The sequence below is a fragment of the Vipera berus genome, assembly GCF_964194415.1.
Source record: "Vipera berus genome assembly, chromosome: 5".
Classification (NCBI taxonomy): domain Eukaryota; kingdom Metazoa; phylum Chordata; class Lepidosauria; order Squamata; family Viperidae; genus Vipera; species Vipera berus.
In genome coordinates this window covers 33,465,424-33,477,063 of record NC_138207.1, presented here as the reverse complement: position 1 = coordinate 33,477,063, position 11,640 = coordinate 33,465,424, and the positions used below count along the sequence as shown (strand labels likewise).

Below are 11,640 nucleotides of genomic sequence, written 5' to 3'. Positions count from 1 at the left end.
ATTGATTTTGGGCTTTTTCCCCCTTTTAATCTGAAATCAACACATCACTCACTTGGGCACTGAGTAATCCCTGGCATTTTGCAATCCTATGGAACTTGTTCTTAAAAGCAGGGAGAAAAGGCACTCAGTATAAACTTAAGAGGCACACTGTATATTCCCAGGCAGAACTTTGGCACAAGTAGATATCAGAACTAAATCCATATTCAGAACCAAGTTAACAGCAGAGGTCACTTACCTAAAAGCTTTGCAACCTGTTTATTCTTTTAACAAGAGCCAGATTGCAGATTTCAGTTCCTCTGCAGCTATTCCTTATGTTGTAACAGCTGCATTACAAATGGCAATATTTCATTTCTATAGATTTTGGACCAGTATTGGCTAATCACCGGTATAATTTCAAGAGCGTTTCATAATATTTCACAATCTTAATGCCCCATTTTCTTTTTTAAAAAAGTTAAAGATGCCCCCCCCCCAAAAGAGAGAACCTTGTAGCCTGCACTGGATAGCAGATGCTCTAGAACAGCTGCACCCAATGATCCCCACCCTGCCATACAAACTGTAAAGGCGCAGGGGGAAATGCAGCAGTCTTTCCAAGGAGAGACTTCCCCCCCCCTAGAGCATTAACTACTTTTCTTACCACACACTCATTTTAGAGTTACCCCTTCATTAAGCAAAGTAAGATAGCCCCTTCAGCAAGATGTTTGGAGAACCAAATTGTGAGCGTTGTCCTGAATTCTTTAAGCTATATGGCTGTCCCCAAGTGGGGTACAGAACGCTTTGGGGAGTGTAAAAAAGAGTAATTGTTAGTCAGGTTGGCTTCTGAATCATGAATCAGGAAAAGATGCTATATTATGCAGCAAAATATTTTGAGCATGCTTGCACTGACCCCACGTGCCAGATTGTTTTGTTTTCCCTTGGCCAGGTGCAGCAACCTGGCATTCAGGAAAAGGAAGGACGGAATTTCTTTTTTTCTTTTTCTTTTTCCTTCCTTCCTTCCTTCCTTCCTTCCTTCCTTCCTTCCTTCCTTCCTTCCTTCCCTCCTCCTGGCATAAATGTGAATGTTTCAGCTGCTGTTTTGATCCATGCCAGGCAATCTCTCACGCCCTCCAGAAAAAGAACCTGAAAAGTCGGGGAGCGCCTTTCCTGGACAGCGCCGGCCTAGCAGCGATTGCTCCCGTCAAGCGCAGAGCGGCTTCCGGGAGTGCTGTGGCAAGAGGCTCCTTCCCTTGGACCGCTTCCTCCTGCTCGAGTGAAAAAGATCGTTCTCGGCTCGCTGCGGATTCTGAAGTTGTACATAAAAGGCATGGTGGAGGCGAAGAGGAGGAGAAGAGCGACCCCGAGGAAGATGGACCCGTTCAGCCACTCCATCCAAGCGAAGCCCAGCAAGGCCATGCCGAGCACGGCGAACACGAAGCACAGGCAGCTGGCCTTCTTCCGGCAGTTCGCCCCGCAGTTGCCGCCGCTGAGCTCTTCGACGTACGTCTCCATCTCAACGTTCCGTATGGAGACAGCGCCCGAGGGCGTCTCTGCGCCGACGCTCCGCTCGGACGAGGACTGCTGGTGGGACGGCCTGGGCACCGGCAAGCACAAATGTTGCGGGCGCAACTCGGACAGCAGGGGCGCCCAGCCGCGCAGCTGCAGCAGGATCGCTTCGACCAGCTTGGTGTTGACGGGCAGGCTCTGCACTTGGCCCTCGGGCAGGGCTGTGCAGTGTCGGCACACCGGGCACGTGATGCAAGGGCCGGAGGAGCGACCGCCATCGGTTAGTTCGGGAGCGCCGTAGCCGCTAAGGTTGCTGCCGGCCTCGCTCCGGCAGTGGGGCGAGTGGTCGCCGCGCTGGTGCAGCTCGCTGAGGCATTCCCGGCAGAAGGTGTGCAGGCACTCGAGCAGTTTGGGTGCGTGGCGCTCCAGGTCGAAGAGGTTGTAACAGATCCGGCACTCGTATTCCTCGGAGGTGAGAGGAGCCTCCGACTTGCTCGCGGGAGTCTTCCCCTTCGCCGGGTCTTCCCCGACTCCTTCCTTCTCGCCATCCGGAACCCGCCGGGTCCCTCCCTTTAGAGGGTTAGTCTGGTCGCCGCTTTGCTGCTCTTCCTTGGCCATAATACCATCGCTTTATTTCAAGAGACCTTTTCTCCACACCTTTTACTCTGCGGGATGGGCGTGGGGGAGGCGGCGGCGGCGGGCAACGGTTCTTAGTCCTTTTGTTTGCTGGCTGGCTTTCCTCAGCTCAGGGTTAGCTCGGTGGCTTCTTGGAAGGAGCAGCCTGCCGCAGCAGTGCGTGCTTCGCTTCTCCCGCTGCTGCTGGCGACGGCGCAGCCCTTCTGGATGTCTTCGATGGTGGCTCCCTTTTTTTCTCGCTACTGGCGCCACCTGAATGCTGTTTTCCAGCCAGGAACTGCCCTATGACGTGCGGATTCCCAGAGCAGCCAGACAGCGACCCAGGGGCACCGCCAGTTAAAATCCCTTAAAATCCGAGAGCATCCTTGTGATCTCATTTCCTCAGAGAGGAAAGCCGGAAGCTGTCTAAAAACAAAGAAGGCAACAATTGGGAGAAACACACGCATCAAAGTGCACTCTGGTGCTTTTTAAAAAAAGTAATGGCTGCAATTTGTCATAGAAATGCTCTGGGTGCTGCTAAAAAGCCAAAAATATATAAGTGTGAAACAGACTTTCCAATACAGTGTGGAAAATCTGATACCATTAGTACCAGTGAACAAGTTCACCCTGTCTTCTATTGGCTCATCTCCCCATTTCTGCTGTATTCCACAGTTGCAAAACGCTTCTGAGCTCAACAAAAGCATCTTAACTGTTGCAACCAATACTCCAATCCTAGATGGCATGACAATTGGCCAGGCTTTGTTGCTGGGATTTCTGGAGTTTGGCACTCAAATGCATCTGGATGGCACAAATTTTGCTTTTGAGCTTTAAAAGTCCTAAATACCATGGTATCCTTCTATACTGTCACTGTGTGTAGAGGGTAAACTTCATTGTTTTGTGCTGGTTCTCCTCCTTTAAACATTAGTACCAGTCAATGGTGATTAGGGAGGAGAGATTGTGTCCTTAGCCCCTACTCTGTGGAGTGCCCCCCACGCTGTGGGTTGCCTTAGGGTTTAGTACTCTCTTCTATTCAAAGTTTACATGAAGTGACTAGATGAGTTCATCCATTGCCATGGGGTGAGGTATCATCAGTGTACTCAATTATACATTTCTGTCCCTGGCAAATTAAGTGATGCTCTGGATTCTTGTCCCAAAGCCTAGAGGCTGTGGAGGTCTATATAGTTTTATTAAAGTTTTAAAAGCAAGGGTAAAAATAAATACATACTAAAAAAAGCAAGACAAAAAAAACAAAAGGAAAGAATGAAAGAGAAAGCTAGAGTGAAGAAAGAGAAAAGGAAAGGTAGAAGAAAAACATAAAAGAAAGATAGAATGAAGAGTTCTTTATAATAGTTTATATCTTTTTTCTAAAGCTCCATCATGACTTTATTCCTTTGATGATCTGTCCTGGTCTAATTGTCAAAACTATAGATTTTAAGTTCATTTTTAAAATTTTTCGTGCAAAAAGTCCATAAGGGGTTTCCAGACAGGTATAGATGTCAAGAATGATCTTTTCTCTATAGTCAAACAAATCCTAAGTCATGTTCTTCTAATTCTAAACATTTCCTATTTCTCACCTACCTATTCATCCAAACAAACAGCAAGCTGCAAAATACAAAATTCAAAATCAGAAAAATCCAACTTTTATCTTTCCTATGCATCTTGTAACATCTTATATTATTAATTTGTCATTTTTTCTTTTGCTGTATAAACTTTGATATTTTTCTTTGCCACTGTTTAAATGCTGCATCTGTTTTCAGAACTAGTATTGTTTGAAACAAAAGCATCATTCTAGGCAAAACATTCATTTAGATCAGTTCTCCCCAAAAGTAGTTTGTTCCATCTTAACTTCATTCCAAATCTTAATATATTTTTTGAATATAATAGTTCATACTTTCACAATGATACCCAGATACTTTACTTTTTTCTCAATCTTAAAAACCATTTTTTCATCATTTCTGTATGTTCCTCTATTTTAATATTTTTTGTCACAATGTTTGTCTTCTGAATATTAATTTTGAAACTATTAATGCACCCAATTTAATTTTCCATTAATGTATTGATTCCCTTTTGATCCTCCAAAATCAACACTCAAATCATCAGCAAATGTTATTAACTTATAAGTTTCAGTTTAAAAATTACTTCCACAATTCTCTCATTTTCTAATATATCTATTCAATATTTCAAAACTAAAAGAGTGGAGACCACAGGCATCCCTGTCTTGTCCCTTTTTTTGCAATTCACAGGCTTATTGTTTATGAAATATAAGTTGGTTTTACCTATTTAATAAAATTCTCTCCAAAATTCATATCTTCCAAAAGTTTAAACAGAAAAGACCCAGTTCATATTGTCAAAAGCCTTCTCTTTATCTAAGAAAGTCACTGTTGCTTGATTTTCATTATGTAGCTTCAACTATTACAAAATGTCCAACACATTTCTTATGCCATCCTTTTAAACTGACTTTTAAATAAAACCCCACATTGATCCCCATGAATAAATTATCACAAAATTATTTTTAACCTCTCAGCCAATAATTTTGAGTATAATGACAAGTTTTCTGCTGGAAACTAATAAGATTTATACATAACTTGTATTATGACAAATTGTCCCCAAACCTTTCTCATTTTGTTGGGAAATTTTAACTCAAAGTGTGAATCCAATGTATCTTATTTTTTAAAAATTTTTTAAAGAAGGCAAGATAAATGAACCCTGCTAAAAAATTGTTGACTAAGGCAAAGCGGAGGGGGGTTTCTCTACAGATTCTCAGTCATCCAGGTCATGGTTGTCCCAAAGGTGGTTTTTCAAAAGAGTTGGACTTTGTTTTTCCTTGAAGACATTTTGCTTCTCATCTAAGAAGTTTCTTCAGTTCTGAAATTCAGAACTGAAGAAGCTTCTTGGATGAGAAGTGAAACATCTTCAAGGAAAAACAAAGTCCAGTTGCCTTTTGAAAAAGCATCTTTGGGGCAAAGGGAGGGTTTTCATGGCACTAACTCTACAACTGCACACTCCTTTGTATTCCCCATGCAAGAGCCATGTTTAGCCTCTTTTTGCAAGGCTAGGAGAATGGGGCTCTCATCTGTGGAAGAAAAATATTATTAAATCCTCCATCTAAATATTATATACATGTTGTTTGTCCTTAGCTGATTGTATCAATACAATAAAAATATGTAGATGCTTAGGTTGCAAGTATCTGAGGCAATTACATTACTTTCAATGGATTATTTCTAAGTTCATAAAACTGCCAAAAACAGAATTGGCAAGTAGTAAAAGTACTATTAATAAATATATGTGGATCCCCATTGAGGAAGCCATTCCACATGTAACGTGATGCTGTTACTATGCATAAATGATTAAAAATAGAAGTCAGTCAGTACAGTCTATAAAAAGTCCCATTGTAAATTATTCAGAGTTCTGAGTAGCGGTCAGAAAACGGCCGTAGCACAGCATCTTTAAAAAGGCCATTTAACTGAAACATAAAATTTAAAGAACCTCCCAGAAGTCTTGTTAGCTTATCCAATATGTTAATATCTCTGTAGAACTAATAGTCAATGCTGGTATGAAATGAAAATAATATTATGCGTATTTTGCTTTTAATCTATTGAAATCTAAAACTGACTGAGTTTTGCAGACACCTAAAGATCTAAATAGCTGAAATAATAATGTAGCAAGTATGAATGCTGGTGACATCAGTTTGACTCTGGAAAATTATTTTCCATTGGGACAGGAACACAAACTATGTCTAATTCTGTTATTTTCAAAGTACAATAACTATATATTAATTCAGTTCATCCATTATGCTGAACTATAACAGTAGTTTGATTGATTTGGCTTCTAAGATGTGGTAATCCAGGTATTATGATTTATAAAACATGATCTACTATGTTTGCAAATCAACCCAATTGTGGTTTATGCAATAAAATATTCTTAACCCTGTTGAGCAACTGTGAGTGAGCTAGACAGAATATACTGCATTTGCCTTACTCATATATTTGTCCGCAATGTCAAAGAATTCTAAAAGATTAATGACTTGGGCTGCTCTTTGTTAAAATCATATTTTCTTCAACAAAACTTTTTAGATTAATTTTAGATCAACAAAATAATATCAGGTTTTTATATATTTATATGACATATTTTTGCTAAAACAATTTAACTCAAATAGGTTAAAAAAAGGTAAAAGAATCCCTCTGGATTTTACTCTGCTGAACGTTGCTGGGGGGGGCAGTGCTCATCCCTGTTTCAAGGTTGTTGAGCTCAAAGACATTTCCATCGTCATGTGGCTAGTCTGATATCATGGGGCACTGTTACCTTCTCACTTAAGTGGTATCTATTTATCTGCTCGCGTTTGCATGCTTTCAAACTGTTAGGTTAGCATAAGCTGAGGTGAGGACGGAACCTGGGCTGCTGGCTTTCTAGCCAACAAGCTCAGCGTCTTAACCACTGAGCCACTACATCGCCTTAATCCAGGTAGAGTTAATACAAATTGTCCCAAGGTTCTAATCAAGGTACACAGGCCACTCCCACAGGTTGCTATTTTGTATTGATGTATTTAATATTAGTATTTTCAAAAAAGTTAATAGGATCCCCAAAATTGGGATCTATGGATTAGACTGTCAGAAAAGATATAATTGATATTCTTCTTAAAAATGTAATTTAAGTGACTAATAAGAGAAATATGACGATGGGTATCAAGTTGCAGCATCCCTATCTGTCAATCCCATGCTGCCTTGTGCAAATAACTAGGGGTGACATAAATTGTTACCATTTCCTTTCACCTTTGTAAGGATATTTATCTGAATTGTTTGACATAAAACCCAAACTATATCCTTGTGGTGGCTCTGCAGAAATTTCCCATTAGATTTAAGGAGAGGAACTTCCACAAAACTAATGGCAGTCAGCAATTTTTTTCAACAACCATACTTCTGAAAGCTATGATTCATCTTCTTTCAAGGATAATCACAACACTGATTCATGTCATGGTGTGCATGTATCCCTGTAGGCCCCCATTCTGCAAAGCAATAACATTTTGATTATGATGTAATCGATTATCCCACATTGGACATGTTATCAACATTAGAATTTAATTACAACTTTGAGAAAAGGTACTTAATAGAACCCTAGTTGAGTCTTATCTAAAGTCCTGGAATGCTGCAGTAGGCAGTCTTATCTGTGCTTAGTGTCATTTATGGACATGATATATGGTAAAAGAAATGTGGGTTTGGGAAGGCAAAAAGTCATTTTCTATCCATCTATCATACATTCTGTCTCTCTTTTCTTCCTCTTCATGCAATGTGCAAAAGGGCCTATACATTGTCATACCATTTAGCTATTTCACTACCAAATAAGATACTTTTTTCCCCTTAGTGGATTTCCTTGAAAAAAGAAACAAAAATAAGTAATGAGAAAACCCAGAGAATTACAGTGGAAGACAAAACTCACGCCTCTTAAGTTCCCTGAATGAAGCAATCCAGTAAAAATTTCACCTAGAAGCCTTTTGTCGAGACTATCCTTCTCAAGGCTGTAGACAGCCTGGCCAGAAGCAACCGTATAACAGATTGTTGCATGGTGGAATTCTGCTGGAGGGTCATATTAAAGTAAGCAATGAGAAGTTAGTACAACAACCACAGCCATAAGCCAGTCTAAGAATCCTAACCAAGTTTCCATGAGCCAATAGTATATTAAGGGCCAGGCAAGGTTGTTGTTATAACTTCATCAATCACCCAAGTAAGGAAATTACCAGTATTACCACAAAATGGAAAATGCTTTCACACTCAGAATTTAAAGTTCCAATATTAGAGCATTGAATAAACCATGAGATCATGAGAGGAAAATATAGTGAATATAAAACATACGGACTCTGTTTTTCTGGTATTGTTGTTTTGCATTCTCTTAATAAAAGCAATGGTTTCATGATCCTGAAACTTAGAATCTTATGTAAGAAACAGTATTTGTGAGTGCATGTATACTTTTTTATTTATGCCAAGTTCACAAAAGAGCATACCTAAAAACTGTTAATACATTTCTAGATAATTATCTCATTCATAGTAAATAAGAGCTGTATTAGAAGCAGCAGGAAATCCTCTTCTGTTTGGGGATAGTCATACCAAACCAGAAATATTAAAATTGTTTTGGGAGTTCTGTATCAACTTCTGAATTCCTAGTTTGATATAGAAATGGAGTGAGAAACACATTTACCATTTTTTTGTAAGTACAAATATAAAAAAAAATGGTCCTGGAACATCTTATCTTCCAGTGACTTTAGTTTTCTTGAAAATGATACAGAAGTGATTTGACATCATTTTCTTCCTCCTTATACAAATCATAATTAGTTCCATTGTTATTTAGATTCCAGGTCCAGATGAAGTCCTGTCAGCAATAAAAACACATCTTAAATGAGGCAATTCTATTCCCATTTATGTGGGAATCCATTTTTTTTGTATCTCAGTGGAATTTATTTCTCAGAACATTCCCTACTGGTCATTTACAGATTCTTATCAAATCACCTAGCTATTGCTGAGGTGCTATAATGTCTATAGTCATTATTGTTGTATTGGTAGAACGAAAGCCAATTGTCAGGTGATGTTAGAGAGACATCATAAGGGACGAGGAAATATCCCATGTTACCTCTATGTAATGTTGTACAGTGCCATATTTGTCCTGGAACAAGCCTTATGAAGCAGAAAAGTCTTCCCTAGCCTGCCATTCTCTACTTCTCAAATGGCCGTGCCACGCGTTTTGCCCTAAAACATTCGGAGAACTCGAAGAAGCCTGGCCAGGAATCAGATGCATAACGCAGGAACAGTACATCTAAAATGCATGAAAGGTCTGATCTTTCCATAATTCTTAATGTCATTATAGCCAGTAATGAGACAACGGGATAGGATGCAGCCCAGTCAGGAAACAGGAGAACGACCATGGGCTGAAGATCCACAAGGTAGAAGCGATGGAGATCACCACCAATGGGGCCCGAAAACCCAGCCATTCCCAGGGAAAGACTTTCTGCACAAGCTTTTCCCAGCACTCGAGTTGACTGAGCTTCTCGCAACGCGGCGCAAACTCCGATTTTGTAGCCCTCGCTTCGGCCTTCGCCCTTAAATGAGTTGTTCGCTTTCCGTGCTGCTCCAATAGAGGTCGCTGTGCAGCCGCTTCGTCTGCCGGGAGCAAAGCAGGGCAGCTGCCGGTGGTTTTTGGGTGGCGAGGCTTGGTTGAATTGGGCCAAGTTGCAGATTATCACCGCCGGGCAGGGCCCCACGCTGCTTGCAAAATGGAGACAGAAGGGTCGGCGCTGCCAGCCTCGAAAGCGCCCTGAGCCTGGAGAAAAAGCGGGAAAGCGGCCGAGCCGCCTCGGCGAGAGCAGTTCCGGACTGCAACGGCAGCAGGTCTGATGCTCATTCCTCTTTGGAGCAGCAGAGGGCCTTCCGGCCGAGTAGATGCAGATCCGGAGGCCGCACTCGCATTTGGACTAGTCAGGTACCTCTCCCTGCTTTCTTTTTTTGTTAGAGCTGCAGCCGTTGCTGTCATCTCCGCGACTCTTCTCGGCTCGCCCGCCCATCCATCCATCGTTTCATGATCACGGTTCGCCTCGCTGCGGGTCTAGCTCGCCTAATAAGGGAATACGTTTGCAAAAAGCCGAGGATAGCGTGATCAGGGACTGCCTTCCCTTAACCTCCTTGAACACGGATTTGGTGCTCAAGCATTTTTACCAGACGCCGATGGCTCTCCAGCGCGTTTTCCGGCCCGTCGTCCTGTGGAGGGTCGATGGATCTCATCGCGGTAGCCACACTTGGCGCTAAGTCGTAGCCAGCAGCTGGGTGATTATTTCATGTGGCTCCCGCCAAATTGTTCTTATGTGCCAGTCCTTCCTTCGGCAAGGAGGAGGAAGGGGGAGCCTTAAGGACAAGGCATTTGTTTGAACACCGGGGCAAGGTTTTGATTTTACAGTCGCCATGCCTCATTTCCTGTATGGAAGTAGTGCTTCCAGACATAGTAATCTAATTAAAGTGTTTAAAATCCTATAGCAGTATGTGTTGGGGGAGGGATGGCAAAACTTGTCATAATGGTGAGAAAACTAAAAATGGGAAATGACATTATCTAGATCTCAGTTAAATTTTCTGAATGAAATTCATAAAATCAGGAAGTAGGAAGGCCCATTTTAAATCCACCTTCCAATTTAGTGCAGAAAGCCAAACCAAACATCCTAATAAATGTCTAGACAACCAAGAATCCAGCATTTCTTTTCTGACCATTCAACCAAAACTTGTATTTCAGTAATCCAGTATCACAAAATCAGAGAGCGTCATGTTTTGGCCGAGGAACTGAGGTACCTGAGTTTTCCTGAATGACATTGGGACAATCCAAAATGTTGCCTGGAAATTGCATGAATTTATAGTTGCCGTGAGTCAAGACTATCTTAAAGGGAGTTGGAAGAGACCTTGGAGGTCTTATAGTCCAACCCCCTGCACAATCAGGAGAGTTTATACCATTCCAGACAAGTGGCTGTCCAGTCTCTTCTTACAAGCTTCCAGTGATGGTGCACCCACAACTTCTGAACTTTTTACAATTTAGGAAAGTGAAGAGCATAAATCTGCTTATACTGTGATGGTTTGCATATCTTGTTATTTTTTACTGCATTTATAACTGAATGATTCATAATCTAAAAGTTTGTAGCTACACTCTAGAAATTAAAATCAAAGAGCTGAGAACAGTTTGTTATTTGTTTCCTGATTTAATTAATTTTAATTTTTAATTTAATTTTAATCCCATTTATATCCCGCCCTTCTCCGAAGACTCAGGGCGGCTTACAATTTAAAGCACAAATCAATGTGCTTAGCAATAGCCTTCATTCTATGTATATGCCTGCTTATTAGGGCTTTCGCCCCCCCCCCCAAGCAGCATTATTACAAAGTCAGCTTATTGCCCCCAACAATCTGGGTCCTCATTTTACCTACCTCGGAAGGATGGAAGGCTGAGTCAACCTTGAGCCTGGTGGGACGCGAACCTGCACTAATTGCAGGCAGCTGGTGTTACTTAAGGAGGCATTAGCCCACTGCTCCACCAAGGCTCAAGTTCTGGATTCAAGTTCTGGACACCAACTTCAAATAAAACAGGTGAGGAAAAGTGTAGGAAAGATAATGAGAGTATTGGAGGATATCCTACAAAGTGATATTGATAGTCCAGCCTTAAGAAAAAAAGACTGAGGAGGGATATTTATGGAAGGATATAAAAAGATGATCAAGACCTTTCTTTGGTTCCAAAATGCAGAACATGGATAATGGATTCAAATTATGAGATGACAGTTTCTGATTGACTGTTAGGAACGTCAGGGAAATAAATTAATACTTTCCTATCAGAGGGCGATGAACCATGGTTCATTTGATGCATGGTAAACATCAGGTAAAAGTAAAGAAACCCAAGGCATATTCCACTGTGTATAAAACTTTAATTGGAAAGCAAAGAAAAACCTAACTGACTACATCCTCTCACCAGACAGAATACAAAGAGAAGGAAAAAAAAGTAAAGTGAGAAAACTTTTGTAGACATGCACAGTTAATA

At 41.2% G+C, this 11,640-nt stretch overlaps 1 protein-coding gene across 1 annotated transcript; it reads right to left on the bottom strand.

The window, feature by feature from the left end:
- Positions 1 to 559: 559 nt before the first annotated feature.
- On the bottom strand, positions 560 to 2,779 carry RNF228 (ring finger protein 228). The gene has a single exon (XM_081329917.1). The coding sequence runs from the start codon at positions 2,095 to 2,097 to the stop codon at positions 1,156 to 1,158; it is 942 nt and encodes a 313-aa protein (XP_081186043.1). The 5' UTR covers positions 2,098 to 2,779; the 3' UTR covers positions 560 to 1,155.
- Between the last annotated feature and the right edge of the window lie 8,861 nt (positions 2,780 to 11,640).

What these genes read in the sequence shown, in the direction of transcription:
- RNF228 (XM_081329917.1), bottom strand. Translation starts at nt 2,097, where the DNA reads ATGGCCAAGGAAGAGCAGCAAAGCGGCGACCAGACTAACCCTCTAAAG.